Source organism: Buteo buteo, chromosome 12 (assembly GCF_964188355.1).
Source record: "Buteo buteo chromosome 12, bButBut1.hap1.1, whole genome shotgun sequence".
NCBI lineage: Eukaryota > Metazoa > Chordata > Aves > Accipitriformes > Accipitridae > Buteo > Buteo buteo.
The window spans coordinates 628144-642704 of record NC_134182.1 but is presented as its reverse complement, the minus strand read 5'-3'; the positions used below and the strand labels follow the sequence as shown (position 1 = coordinate 642704).

The 14561-nt window shown below is 63.5% G+C and overlaps 2 protein-coding genes and 1 non-coding gene across 6 annotated transcripts; all 3 read left to right on the top strand.

Moving 5' to 3' along the window:
* The first annotated feature begins 230 nt into the window (after positions 1 to 230).
* LOC142038377 (U8 small nucleolar RNA) lies at positions 231 to 360 on the top strand. Its single transcript, XR_012652567.1, has one exon. It is a non-coding gene; the product is annotated as a U8 small nucleolar RNA (small nucleolar RNA).
* On the top strand, positions 243 to 7078 carry LOC142037780 (aurora kinase C-like). 4 transcript variants are annotated; one of them, XM_075042315.1, is made up of 9 exons: positions 243 to 517; positions 1444 to 1483; positions 1835 to 1943; positions 2049 to 2103; positions 2833 to 3024; positions 3675 to 3813; positions 4557 to 4705; positions 5669 to 5843; positions 6756 to 7078. In XM_075042315.1, the coding sequence occupies exons 2-9, from the start codon at positions 1445 to 1447 to the stop codon at positions 6930 to 6932; spliced, it is 1035 nt and encodes a 344-aa protein (XP_074898416.1). In that variant the 5' UTR covers positions 243 to 517; position 1444; the 3' UTR covers positions 6933 to 7078. The 4 variants fall into 4 exon arrangements, with proteins under 4 accessions (XP_074898416.1, XP_074898414.1, XP_074898413.1 ...); XM_075042313.1 differs by having other exon boundaries at positions 243 to 612; XM_075042312.1 differs by having other exon boundaries at positions 243 to 681.
* Positions 7079 to 7170: 92 nt separating this feature from the next.
* Positions 7171 to 14244, top strand: LOC142037683 (vesicle-associated membrane protein 2-like). The gene is made up of 6 exons (XM_075042165.1): positions 7171 to 7193; positions 7807 to 7940; positions 8953 to 9077; positions 9303 to 9461; positions 11466 to 11517; positions 12234 to 14244. Exons 1-6 carry the CDS (start codon positions 7171 to 7173, stop codon positions 12248 to 12250), a joined length of 510 nt encoding a protein of 169 aa, XP_074898266.1. The 3' UTR covers positions 12251 to 14244.
* Positions 14245 to 14561: the final 317 nt, after the last annotated feature.

The window sequence follows — 14561 nt, the reverse complement described above, 5'->3', positions numbered from 1 at the left end:
GGCCGTGGCCACGCCCACATGCAAATGAGGGCCGCGGGGCAGGCTGGGAGGGCGCGGAGGGTGGGGAAGGGCGGGTGGGCGCGGGGTGGGGAGGGGTCTGCTGGGTGGGGGAGTGGGGAGGGGTGGGGGGTGCGAGGGGGTTACGGGGGGGGGAGTTTGGGGGGGTCGCCCTGGGGTAGGGGGAGATGGCGTGGGACCCCCCCTCGTGACGCGGGGAACCTTAGTTTATATCGTCAGTGCGGTATATCCTGACCTGCCCCGCCTTGCGGGCAGCGCGTGATGAGCTGAACGTGATGACGCGTGATTACATCACGGAGGGGCTGCGGGAAGTGCAACACCCGCAGCTGCCGGGACTCTGACTGCGCCTGCGCGGGGCAGGAGGGATCGCCGCGGGGGGGGGAGGGGGCGAGGACTACGTCAGCAGAGAAGCCACGCCCTGCAAGAAGCCTGCTGCTTGATTGGCTGTTTAGGCCACGCCCACGGGGGGTCACGTGGCTGCGTGTGCGCGCGCTCCACGGTGAGCGTGCGATAGGCCGCGACGGGGCGTTGCGGTCGCCGCCCCCGTGAGTGTGCAAAGGCGCTTGTGCAACGGGGCTCTGCACCCCCCCGTGAGTGTGCAAGAGCGTGCCACGGGGCTCTTCGCCCCCCCGTGAGTGTGCAAGAGGGCTCTACACGCCCCTGGTGAGTGTGCAGCAGGGCTCCGTACCCTCCCCGTAAGTGCGCAAGAGTGTGCACCAGGCCCCTGTACCCCTCCCCATGGGGAGTGTGCAAGGGTGAGCGTGCAACAGGGCCCTGCCCGCCCCCCCCCGGTGCGTGCAACGGCGCGTCCGCAACGGGGCCCCGCGTGCCGGGTCCTCTGCGGACCGTGCAAGCCCCGCCCACCACCGTGGCGGCCCCTGATTGGCGGCCCCTGATTGGCGGCCCCTGATTGGCCGCCCCCTCGGCCCCGCCCCTGTTGCCGGGCAGAGCTCCGGCTTCTCGCTAAAATGGCCGCCCCTTCCCACGTGACCACGCCGCGTCTCTCCCCCCCCTCCCTCCCTCTCCCCGCATGCGCTCTAACCACCCCAATAGCGCCCGCGCGGCCGGCAGCCAATCACCGCCGAGCTCCCGCCTTTCCTCAGGCGGGCGGCGAAAGCGACCAATGAGAAACAGCGCGAGCGCGGAGGGGAGGGGGGGCGGGAAGCAAAAGGGGAGGGGCGGGGCGGAACCCTCCCCTCCTTTAGCGGAAAACCAATAGGCGGGCGGCGCGCGGCGGGCGCCAGCCAATCGGAGAGCGAGGGGGCAGATTTGAAGCCCGTCGGCCGCGCGGGGCGGGGCAGAACGCGGCGGCGCAGGCGGCGGGTGAGACCGTGCGGGGCCGGGGGGGATTTTGGGGGGGATTTGGGGGGATTTTGGGTGTTGGGGGGACCCTGGTGACGCTGTAACCCCCCCCTCTCTCCTCAGGATGTCGCAGAAGGAGAACATGAACCCCAGCTTGGCCAAGGTAACCCCCCCCCCCGCCCCGGGGTGTTCCCTTGAGGGGGGGGTCTTGGGGTGCCCCCCCACTTCGAGGGGGTGTAGGGGTTGTTTGGGATCCCCCCCACCCCTAAGAGGTGGTCTTGGGGTGTCCCCCTACTTTGAGGGAGTGGGGGGAGTATTTGGGGTCCCCCCACCCCAAGAGGTGGTCTTGAGGTGCCCCCCCACTTTGAGGGGGTGGGGGCTGTGTTGGGATCCCCCCGTGGCCTTGGGGTGCTCCCCTTACTTTCAGCGGGTGTGGGGGGTATTTGGGGTCCCCCCCACCCCTAAGAGGTGGTCTTGGGGTGACACGCCCCCCCACCCCGTTTTGTGCCGGCAGTGTGGGGTGCTGCCCCCTCCCGCCCCCCAACGGGTGCCCCGTAAGGACCCCCCTGCTTCGGATCCCCCCCAGCTTTCGAGAGCCCCCGGCAAGGCCGGGGCCCTGCCAGGTACGGGGAGGGATGGGGGGGGTCCCTGGGGGCCCCCCATGGGTGTTTTGGGGTGTGTGTGTGTCCCGCCACTGATATCCCCCCAATTTCTCTCCCTCTCCTCAGGAGCCGGGCGGGTGCCCCTGGAGCCCAGCACCCTGCCGGCGCCTCCCCCACCCCAGTGAGTGTCGGGGGGGGGGGGCACTGGGGGGAGGTCCAAGGATACTGGGGGGGTGTTGGGATCCTTTTGGTGATGGTGGGTGGCACTGGGGGGGGAGTCTTGGGGACCCTGGGTGGCACTGAGGGGGTCCTGGGACTCTGGGGGGGGTCCCAGTTACCCCCTAGTGACGGTAGGGGTGGTCCTAGAGACCCCCTGGGTGGCACTGGGGGGGTCCTGGGACCATGTGGGTTATGGTGGGTGGCACTGGGTGACACTGGGGAGGGTCTTGGGGACCCTGGGTGGCACTGGGGGGGTCCTGGGACCCTGTGGATGATGGTGTGTGGCACTGGGAGGGAGTCTGGGGGACCCTGAGTCACAGTGGGGGGGTCCTGGAGCCCTGTGGATGATACTGGGGGGGTACTGGCACCCTGTGTGCGATACTGGGTGACACTGGAAGGAGTCTTGGGGCCCCTGGGTGGCATTAGGGGGTCCTGGGACACTGGGTGATGGTGGGTGACACTGGGGGGGGGACCCTGGGTCACACTGGGTGGGGTCCCAGCACCCTGTGGGTGACGGTGGGTGATACTGGAGGGGGTCCCAGTACCCTGTGGGCGATGCTGGGCGCTGCAGGTCTGTCCTGTGCCCCCCGACCCTTGACACCGGGTGTGTATTCCCCCCCAACCCCGGGTCCCCCTCACCGCCGTGTCCGTCCATCTGTCCCCTGTGTGTCCCTGTCCATCCCCCCCACAGACGGACATTCTCCCTGGAGGACTTTGAGGTGGGGCGTCCGCTGGGAAAGGGGAAATTCGGGAACGTGTACCTGGCGCGGGAGCGGAGCTCCGGCTTCCTGGTGGCCCTGAAGGTTCTCTTCAAGTCCCAGGTGGAGAAGGAAGGGGTGGAACACCAGCTCCGCAGGGAGATCGAGATCCAGGCCCACCTCCGGTCAGGGCGGGGGGCACGGGGTGGGGGGGGTCCTGGGGACGTGGGGTGGCGGTGGGGTGAGGGTGGAGAGGGGCACTGGGGACACTGGGTGACATAGGGTGGCAGTGGGCTGAGGCTGGAGAGAAGCACTGGGGTGATTGGGGGGGTCCCGGGGTGATTGGGGGGGGTCCTGGGGATCTGGGGTAAGAGTGGAGGGGGGGCCTGGGGGGATGGCGGGGGTCCTGGGGACACTGGGTGGCAGTGGGGTGAGGGTGGAGGGGGGGACTGGGGACACTGGGTGATAGTGGGTGGTGGCCGGGGTGAGAGTGGAGGGGGCGCCTAGGGGTGATGGGGGGTTCCTGGGGGGATGAGGGGGGACCCTCTGGGTGGTGCGGGGGGGGGTCCTGGAGGTGACACTGGGGGGGAAGAGCCTGGGGACCCTGGGGGATGGTGGGGTGACACTGGGGGGGGTCCTGGGGATCCCCTGGCTGACGGGGGGGGTTCTCGTGTCCCTATGGGTGGCACTGGGGTGCTGGGGGACACACACACATGACCCAGAGCACCCCTTAGGTGACAACAGGGGGGTACCAGCCACCCTTCAGGTGTCAACAGGTGACAGTGGGGGGTCACAGGGGCCTCACGGGGTGCCCCCCCTTCATATCCCCCCCCAGGCACCCCAACGTCCTGCGCCTCTACAACTACTTCCACGACCGGCGCCGGGTGTTCCTCATCCTGGAGTACGCACCGCGGGGGGAGCTCTACAAGGAGCTGCAGCGCTGCCGCCGCCTTGACGCCTCCCGAACCGCCACGGTCAGGGCACCCCAAAATCCGGCACCCCTTCTTTCTTGGGGGGGCCACCCCAGAACTGCCCCGCACATCAGGGAGACCCCCAGGTAATGGGGAGGGGGCTGGGAGTGAACCTGGATCTAGAGGTCGTGCCCCAGGTTTTGGGGGGTGTCTCAAAAATGGGGTGCCCCCTCCAACAGTGGGGTTAATCCCAGAGCAGCCTGGATATTGGGATACCGCCCCCCCCACCACCCCAAACCATGGGGGTCTGGCCCCCCTGCCCAGACATCAGGTACCCCCTATGGAAGGGGGGGAACGGGGACCCCAGAACTGGCTGGGACATTGGGGTACCCCCAGACATGGGGGGGCTGCCCCCCCGAATCCAGAGTTCCCCCAGATATTGGGGTGCCCCCCCAATATGGGGGTCTGGGCCCCATAGACATCAGGGTCACCCCCAGACATTGGGGGGGTCTGGGTCTAAGTGCCCCAAACACTGGGAGGGGTCATTGTCGTGTCCCTGTCCCCCCCACCCATGGGGCTGCTTTTGGGGACCCCCGGGCAGTTTGGGGGTGCCCTGACCCCCCCAAATCCCCCCCCAATTGATGGAGGAGCTGCTGTTCCACGCTGACAGCCACAGCTTGGGGGGGCGGGAGGGGAGACATGGGGCACCCTTGGGGGTGCAGGAGACCTTGGGGGGCCTTAGGGGTGTTTGGGGGGGACCCTGGGCAGTTTGGGGGTGCCCTGACCCCCCCAAAATCCCCCCCCAGTTGATGGAGGAGCTGGCGGATGCGCTGCTGTACTGCCACGGGCGGAAGGTGATCCACCGGGACATCAAACCCGAGAACCTGCTGCTGGGGCTCAAGGGGGAGCTGAAAATCGCCGATTTCGGGTGGTCCGTGCACGCCCCCTCCCTCCGGTACGGCTGGGGGGGGATCTGTGGGGCTGGGGGGGGGGGGTGGAATCTATGGGGCTAGAAGTACCCCATAGTGGATGCCCTATGGGGCTGGGGTTACCTCTATGGGGCTGAGGGTGCTCTGTGGGGCTGGGCTGCCCCATGGATGATGCCCTATGGGGCTGGGGGTACCCTATAGGGGCAACCTATGGGGCTGAGGAGGCTCTATGGGGCTGGAGCTGCCCCTATGGGGCTGGTCCTATGGGCACAGGGCAAACTGGGGGGGGTCCCCAAAATCCTGAGGAGAGGGAGAGGGGGCTTCCCCCTGACTTCCAGGCTGCATCCAGGGAGACAATGGATCCACGTACACCCATGGCGGTGTCCTAATTAACAGGGTGCCCCCCAATAATTAACAGGGTGGCCTCCCCCCCAATTAACGAGGTGCCAGACACTGTGCAGGACACTGGATTACCTCCCCCCTGAGATGGTGGAGGGGTGGGTGCATGATGAGAAGTTTGCCCCCCCTCTAATTAACAGGGTGGTCCCCAATAATTAATAAGGTGGCTCTTACTAATTAACAGGGTCCTCCCCCCTAATTAACAAGGTTGTGTCCCCACCACAGGCACCAGACACTGTGTGGGATGCTGGATTACCTCCCCCTTGAGATAGCGGAGGGGCAGGTGCACAATGAGAAACTTTCCCCCTGATAATTAACAGGGTGGCTGCCAATAATTAACAAGGTGGCTCTTGCTAATTAACAGGGTGCCCTCCCCAAATTAACAAGGTGCCCCCCCCGCTGCAGGTGCCAGACACTGTGTGGGACACTGGATTACCTCCCCCTGCCCCCCCCCCCCCCCCCCCGATGGTGGAGGGGTGGGTGCATGATGAGAAGTTTGCCCCCCAATAATTAACAGGGTGGCTTTCACTAATGAAGAGGGTGCCCCCGCCTAATTAATGAGGTCGTGTGTGTTCCCCCCCCCCCCCCAGGCGCCGGACGCTGTGCGGGACGCTGGATTACCTCCCCCCCGAGATGGTGGAGGGGCAGGCGCACGACGAGAAGGTCGATCTCTGGTGCCTGGGGGTGCTCTGCTACGAGCTGCTGGCCGGGCACCCCCCCTTCGAGAGCCCCTCCCACGCCGAGACCTACCGCCGCATCACCAAGGTAGGGACCCCCCCAAAAAAACACAGGGAGACCCCCAAAACACAGGGACACCCCCCCAAAATACAGGGACTCCCCCTTTGAAAGCATCTCCCACACCAAGACCTACTGCCACATCACCAAGGTAGGGACCCCCCCAAAAATATAGGGACCCCCAAAAACCACAGGAACACCCCCCAAAATATAGGGACCCCCCAAAAAAATGGGGAGACCCCCCAAAAATGCAGGGACACCCCCCTTCCGAGAGCCCCTCCCATGCCGAAACCTACTGCCACATCACCAAGGTAGGGATCCCCCTCAAAAACCACAGGGACACCCTCAAAAATATAGGGACCCCCAAAAAAACGGGGAGACCCCTCCCAAAATGCAGGGACACCCCCCTTCCGAGAGCCCCTCCCATGCTGAAACCTACTACTGCATCACCAAGGTAGGGACCCCCCAAAAATACAGGGGCCCCAAAAACACAGGAACACCCCCCCGAAATATAAGGACCCCCCAAAAATATGGGGAGCCCCCTCCCAAAATGCAGGGACACCCCCCTTCAAGAGCCCTTCCCACACCGAGACCTACCGCCACATCACCAAGGTAGGGACCCCCCCAAAACCACAGGGGGACCCCAAAAAAATACAGGGATCTCCCAAAAATACAGGCCCCCCCCCCCTTTGAAAGCCCCTCCCACACCAAGACCTACCGCTGCATCACCAAGGTAGGGACCCCCCCAGTAATATGGGGATCCCCCCCAAAAATACAGGGACACCCCCCAACATTGCCCCCCTTTTCCCCTGCTCTCCCAGAGGGACGACCCCCACAGCCAAGGCAGGGGGGAGGACTCAGGGACCCCCAGGGTGGGTGCTGCCCCCATTTTTGGGGGTCCCTGACCCCTCCCTCCATGTTTGTGTGTGTCCCCCCCCCCAGGTGGACCTGCACTTCCCCCCCACCGTCCCCGAGGGCGCCCGTGACCTCATCACCCGCCTGCTGCGTCACAGCCCCCCCCAGCGCCTGCCCCTGCGGGGGGTCCTGCAGCACCCCTGGGTGCGCGCCCACTCCCGGCGGGTGCTGCCCCCCACCTACGTCCCCCCCACCAACCCCTGACGTACGTGTGTGTGTGTGTCCCCCTTTCCCCTTCGCCCCACGTGTGGGGGGTGCGGGACCCCCCCCACACCCACCCAAACGCGGTGCTGCCCCCAAAGTGTGCTGGGGGGCACCCCCCCATTGTTGTGGGGTGCCCCCCATCTTGTCTCCCCCCCAATAAAGTTGTTGTAGTTTTACCCCCTTGGTTTGGTATTTGCTGAGGGGTGGGGGGGGATTAGGGGGTGTCTGCGCCCCACAGATGTCCCTTGTGCCCCACATATTGTGCTGCCCCATAGATCCCCCCCACCCCATAGACACCTGCTGTGCCCCATAGATCCCCCTGCCCCATAGACACCTGCTGTGCCCTATAGATTTCCCCCCACCCTGCTGCCACCCCTTGTGCCCCATAGATACTCCTGTGCCCCACAGCAACCCCCCTCCACCCTATAGCTACCTGTGCCCCAGACCCCCCCCACCCCATAACCACCTGCTGTGCCCCATAGACCCACCCCATAGCCACCTCCTGTGCCCTATGAATTCCTCTGCCCCATAGACCACCCTATAGCCCCTCACCCTATAGCCACCTGCTCTGCCCCATAGACTCACCCTATAGACACCCCCCACCCCACAGCCACCTGCTGTGCCCCACAGAGACCCTCACCCCATACACACCTGCTCAGCCCCATAGACCCCCCCCACCCCACAGCCACCTGCTCAGCCCCATAGACCCCCCCCACCCCACAGCCACCTGCTCTGCCCCATAGACTCACCCCACAGCCCCCCCCAGCCACCTGCTCTTCCCTCCACCCCCCTCAGCCACCTGCTCCCCCCCCACCCCCTCCCCTGCCCTCCCCCCCCCTCTCCCAGTACTCCCAGTGTCCCCCCCCTCCCCCAGCCCGGTACCCCCCCGCCCCCCCTCCCTCCCCCCCCCCCTCCCCCCCCCCCCCCCGGTGCCCGGATGCTCGCGCCGCCCCGGCTGCCATCTTCCCCCGCCGCCGCCGCCGAACCGACCTCGCCGCTGCCCGAGATGTGAGTGAGAAGCGGGACCCCCCCGCGCCCCCCCCCCACCATCCCCAGACCCCCCCCTCTCTGGGGAGACCCCCCCCTCAGACCCCTCCCCCCCCTCCAGGACCCCCCAAACCCTTCCCCCCCGAGTCCCCCCAGGAGCGACCCCCGCAGAGCCTCCCCCCCTCCATCTCTCCCCCCCTCCCCATTTTTTTTGGGGGGGGGGGGGGCTCGAAGCTGGGAGCACTGGGAGTACTGGGAGCACTGGGAGGGATCTGCCCCCCTCCCCCACCCCGGGGCTATTTTTAGCTGCCGACGCAGGAAGGAGGGGGGGGGAGGGGGGGTGGGGGGAGGGGTGGGAAAATCCTTCCCCCACCCTGCGGCCCCTCCCCCCGCTGCGGAGGAACCGCCCCTCCCCCTCGGGGGCGGGGGGAGGGGTGGGGGGGATGGGGGGGGTCGGATGCCTGAGGGTCCCTTCTGGGGGGCTGGGCCTGGATGCCCGTGACCCCCCCGCTATGGGGCAGTGGGATGCTGGGACCCCCCCCGCTATGGGGCACTGGGACCCCCCCGCTATGGGGCACTGGGATGCTGGGACCCCCCCCCCCCCCGCTATGGGTCGTCCCCCACTATGGGGCACCCAGATGCCTGGGACCCCCCCAGTATGGGTCACCCCTTGCTATGGGGCACTGGGATGCTGGGACCCCCCCCTCGCTATGGGTCACCTGGATGCCTGGGACCCCCCCGCTATGGGGCACTGCCCACCCATAGGTCCCCCCAGTATGGGTCACCCCCTGCTATGGGGCACTCAGATGCTGGTGCCCCCCCCCGCTATGGGGCACTGCGCCACCTGGGTCCCCCCCCCTGCTATGGGGCACTGGGACCCCCCCACTATGGGGCACTGGGATGTGCCCCCCCCCCCAACATGTGGGTCCCCGGTGGGGGGGAGGGGGGGGGTGTCTCTATTTCCATCCCCACCCTGAGTTGGGGGGAGGGGCGCCGGTGGGCTTTCTTTGACCTTTGCCCCCTTCCCTTTTAGGTCGGCCCCCTCTGCCCCCAGCGCGCCCCCCCCAGCCGGAGGAGAAGGGGGGGGGCCCCCCCGCCCCTCCCCCCAACCTCACCAGCAACCGGCGGCTGCAGCAGACCCAGGCCCAAGTGGATGAGGTCAGAGGGCGGGGCAGCGGGGTGGGGCCGAGGGGCGGGCGCGGCCAAGGGTGGGGCGCGGGCGAGGGATGGGCGTGGGGCTGGAGGCGGGGCTAACGGCCGGGCGGAGCCGAGGGTCGAGCGGGGTCATCGCTGCCCCTACGGGGGGACGACTATACTCAGGTCTCTCGTGACCTCTGCCCTTCCCCCCCCTGCCGACGCCCTTTGACCCCGCCTTCGCCCCAGGTGGTGGACATCATGCGGGTGAACGTGGACAAGGTGCTGGAGCGGGACCAGAAGCTGTCGGAGCTGGACGACCGGGCCGACGCCCTCCAGGCCGGCGCCTCCCAGTTCGAGACCAGCGCCGCCAAGCTCAAGCGCAAGTACTGGTGGAAGAACCTCAAGGTCAGAGGGCACGGGGTGTGACACCCCCACCCCAAAAATAGAGACAGAGACACACACCCCAAAAATGGAGAGACAGACCCCCAAACTATAGAGGGAGACCGCAAAAAAAGAGAGAGGGAACCTAAAAATGCAGAAGGACGCCCTAAAAACAGAGAAGGAACCCAAAAATAGAGACACTCCAAAAGTAGAGACCCAAAAAACAGAGAGAACCCCAACATTGAGAGGCACACCCACAAAATTGAGAGGCACCCCAAAAATAGAGAGAGAGAGCCCAAAAGTGGAGAGAGACACCGCCCCAAAATATAGAGGAGGAACTAAAAAATTGAGAGATACACCCCAAAAATAGAGAGCCCCAAAATATAGACACCATAAAACTATAGAGACATACCCCAAAATAGAGAGACCCCAAAAATAGAGAGAGATGGACCCCCCAAATAGAGACACCCCAAAAATCGGGAGCCCAGCGCTGTCAAGCTCAAGCACAAGTACTGGTGGAAGAACCTCAAGGTCAGAGGGCACGGGGTGTGACACACCCACCCAAAAATAGAGAGAGAGACACCCCCAAAATAGAGAGAGACACCGCAAAAAAAGAGAGAGGGAACCCAAACATGCAGAGGGACACCCCAAAAATAGAGAGGGAACCCAATAATGGAGAAACCCCAAAAATAGAGACCCCCCACAATAGACCCCAAAATAGAGAGACCCCAAAAATGGAGAGAGATGCCCAAAAAATAGAGGTGCCCCAAAAATCGAGAGAGAGACCCCACAAATAGAGGTACCCCAAAAATATATGGGCCCCAAAAATAGAGACACCCCAAAATAGAGAGAGGAAACCCAAAAATGGAGAGCGAGACCCCAAAAATAAAGGGAGAGACGCCAAAAATCGAGAGCCCAGCGCCGCCAAGCTCAAGTGCAAGGACTGGTGGAAGAACCTCAAGGTCAGAGGGCACGGAGTGACCAGACACCCCCCCAAAATATACAGGGACACCCCAAAAATGCAGAGAGAGGGAACCCAAAAATAGAGGGAGTAAAGCCAAAAATATAGAGACACAAATATATAGAGAGGTACCCCCAAAATAGAGAGACCCCCCAAATTGAGAGGGAGATTTCAAAATATGTAGAGAGACACCAAAAATAGAGAGAGGGAACCCAAAAATGGAGAGACACACCCCCAAAATATACAGGGACACCCCAAAAACGGAGAGAGGGAACCCAAAAATACAGACACACCCCAAAAATTGAGACACACACCCCCAAAATGGAGACACACCAGAAATACATAGAGATCCCCCAACAATATAAAGACAAACCCCCAAAATTGAAAGACACACCCCAAAAATATTGAGGTACCCCCAAAATAGAGATGCCCCAGAAACAGAGGGACCCTAAAAATAGACACTAAAAATAGAGACAGCCCAAAAATATTCAGACCCCCAAAATATAGACAAACACCCCCATAATACAGAAACCCCCCAAAAATATAGAGCCTAAAAATAGACATCCCCAAAATATGCAGACACCCCAAAAACATAGAAGCACCCCAAACACATACTGAGACAACCCTGAGAAAATAGACTCCCCAAAAATAGACTCCCCAAAAATAGACTCCCCAAAAAATAGAGGCACCCCCAAAACCACAGCCATACCCCCCAAAACAGAGACATGCCCCCCAAAATAGACAGAGATGCCCCAAAAATGTACAGACCCCCCAAAATAGAAAGATAACCCGCAAAAACCACAGACACCCCCAAAACCTCAGGGATACCCCAAAAATAGACAGAAAGACCCCCCCAAATACAGGGACCCCCCCAAGCCACAGAGACACCCCAAAAAACCAGAGACACGCCCCCAACTCCCCCCACCCCAAACCAGACACACCCCCCCCCCAAACTGTGGGACCCCCAAATCCATTTTGGGAGGGGGAGGGGCCAACACCCCCCCAGCCCCAAAATCAGCCCCCCCTGATCTGCCCCCCCCGGTGACCTCTGACCTCTGCCCCCACAGATGATGATCATCCTGGGGGTCATCTGCGCCATCGTCCTCATCATCATCATCGGTGAGTGCTGCATGCTAATGAGGGGGTGTGGCATGCTAATGAGGGGGTGTGACATGCTAATGGAGGACAGGAAATCCTAATGATGGGATGGGACAGGAAACGAGGTGCTGGGGTATGCAAATGAGGGGGTGGGACATGCAAGTGGTGGGCAGGGCATTCAAATGATGGGTTGGGGCATGCAAATGAGGACAGCAGGGTATGCAGATGAGGGGGTAGGGCATGCAAACAGTGGGAGGGGCACTTGAATGAAGGTCACAGGGTATGCAGATGAGGGAGTGGGGCATGTAAATAGAGGGTGGAACATGCAAATGAGGGGCATGGTATGCAGATGAGGGGCAGGGCAAGTCAGGGAGGCAGGATATGCAAATGAAGCAGGGGTACAACACAGTGATATTTAAATGAGGGGCATGAGGGGAAATTGGGCTGGGCCTATAGGCTGGGAGGTGGTATATGCAAATGAGGGAGGGGTCCATAGGGAAGGGGCGGGGCATGCAATGGAGGTGTGCTGGTGGGTGGGCTTTGTGTACATGCAAATGAGGGGGGTGTGGCTAAAAAAAACAGACCACACTCCTGTGGGGGTGCATAAGGGTGGGGCGTAGCCTGACCACACCCCTGCATTGAGGGTGTGTCCTGGTGAGGGGTGGGCCTGTGATGAGGGGGCGTGTCCCCTCCAGGCCCCACCCCTGACCCCACCCTCCTCTCTCTCCCCCCCCCAGTGTACTTCAGCACCTAACGGCTGCCAGCCGCGCCCCGCCCCCGCCCGGGACCTCGCCCCTGGGCGTGTCCGGCCCCGCCCCGGGGCTGCAGGAGGAGGGGCCCCGCCTGGCCCTGCCCCACCCCCTCCCCCCGCACCCCTCAGGGACCCCCCCGCACCCCAACCCAACCCCCCTGGGACCCCCAAACCCCGCCCCTCCCCCCATCTGCCCCCCCAGCGCTGCCCAAGCCCCTCCCCCCACGCCCCGCCCCTCCCCCATCACTTGGGGGAGGCCATCAGGTTTCGGGGGGGCACCCCAAAATACACCTCCCCCGCACCCCAAAACCTTCCCTTCCCCCCCTCCATGTCACGCCTTGCCCCGCCCCCCACCCCCCCAAAAATGTGTGCCCCTCCAATCTGCCCCCCCCCCCAAATCTGCACTCCTCAATAGGACACCCCCAAAATTGGGGGGGCCCCCCCGGAACCCCCAAATATTTCCCCCGCACCCCAAAAAAGCCCTGCCCCCACATCAGGGTGTGTGCCCCCCCCCAAATGAATGCCCCCCCCGAAAATTTGGGGGTTCACCCCAGAGCACCCCAAAATTGGGGGGGGGTCGTGTGTGTCCCCCCCCGGAGGGAAATTGGGGTCTCCCTGGGGCACCCCCAGATGGGAGGGGGGTTAGGGGTGGCCCCCCAAAAGATGGGGTGCCCCCAAATTGGGGCCTGGGGGGGGGAAGAGGGGGAGTGTGTGTCTCCCAATCAGAATATTTTGGGGTGCCCCCCCAGACCTGAGCACAAAGGGGCCCCCCAAGTTTTGGGGGGCCCCCCATTTTAGTGGCCCCCTGTTTGGGGGGGTCTCCCAATAATTTTGGGGGACCCCCCCTTAAAATACCCAGGGTGTCCCCCCCCAAATTTTAGGGGTCTCCCCCAAAAAGCTGGGGGACACCCCCCCACCCCGGGTTTGTCCCCCCCAAACATCCCCCCCAAACATTCCAGCCCCCCCAAATTTTGGTGGGTTCAGCAGAGGAGGGGGGGCCCCCAAAATCCCATCACTGCCGCAGCGCTGGGGGGGGGGCTGATAACACCCCCCTCAAAATTTTGGGGGGACACCCCCAAAATCTAGGAGGGACCTGGAAATATTGGGGGGTCCCCAAAATCGTGGGGGGGTCCCCAAAATAGTGGGGAACTCCAAAAGGGGAAGGGGGCTCAAAATGGCGAGGGGGGCCCCAATATAATGAGGGGGACCCCAAAAAAGAAATGAGGGGGGGCCCCAAAGATGTGAGGCTGCCCCAAGTGGGGGGGGTCGCTGATAATTTTGGGGGGCACCCCAAAAAAGTGGGGGTAATGATGGGGGGGTGGGTGATGTGGGGGGGGCCTAAAAATAGGGGGTACCCTAAAAGTGAGGGAGGTGGGGGGTCCCCAAAAAAATGGGGGGGTCCCTCAAAGGAGGGGGGGATTCCCCAAAAGTGGGAGAGGTTTCCCAAAGTGGGGGGGGTCCCCCAAAAGTGGGGTGGGTCCCTAAAGTGCGTGGGTCACCCCAAATTTAAGGAGGTGCCAGAGCCTGTGGGGGGGCAATTGAAGGCCCCCCCTCCCCAAAGGGAGGATTTTTCACCCCAAAGTTGGGGACCCCAAAAATGGGGGGGTCTCACCCCCCCAACCTGGGTTTTTGGGGTGCAGGTGCCCCCCCGCATGGAGCTGTGTGTGTGTGTCCTGGAGGGGTCCCCCAATTTCCCCCCATCCCCCTCAAATCTGGGGGGTCCCCCCACCCTCTGCCCCCCCCCCCCCCCCCCGTGAGCAAAGATGTGGATTTGGGGGACCCCCCCCAATCACTTGGGGAGGAGGAATTTGGGGGTTCGGGGGGGCTGGGGTTTTTTTTGGGGGGGGGCGGGTGTCACTGCCGCCCTCCCTCCCTCATCCCCCCCTTTCTGCTCCCCCCCCGGTGGGGATTTGGGGGGACCCCTCGGGTTTGGGGGGGCCCCGGGGGGGTCCCCGAGTCCTGGTGTGAAACGTGTACAATAAACTACATGTCTGTGAGCGCTGCCTGGGGGGGCACCCCGAAAATATGGGGGGTGGAAATGGGGGGGGTCGCCGAAATGGGGGGACCCCCCTGAAAAAGGGGGGGGCCACAAGGAATGGGGGACTTTGAAGTTTGGGAGGGGGGAGTCTGAAATGGGGGGGAAATGGGGGATCCCCAAAAATGGGGGTCGTCAAAATGGGGGGGTCCCGAAAAAGGGGGGTACCCAGGAATGGGGGACTTTGAAATTTGGGGGGGAGCCCTAAAATGGGGGAGAAATGGGGGGTCCCCAAAATGGGGGGTCCCCAAAAATGGGGGGTTCCCCAGGAAATGGGGG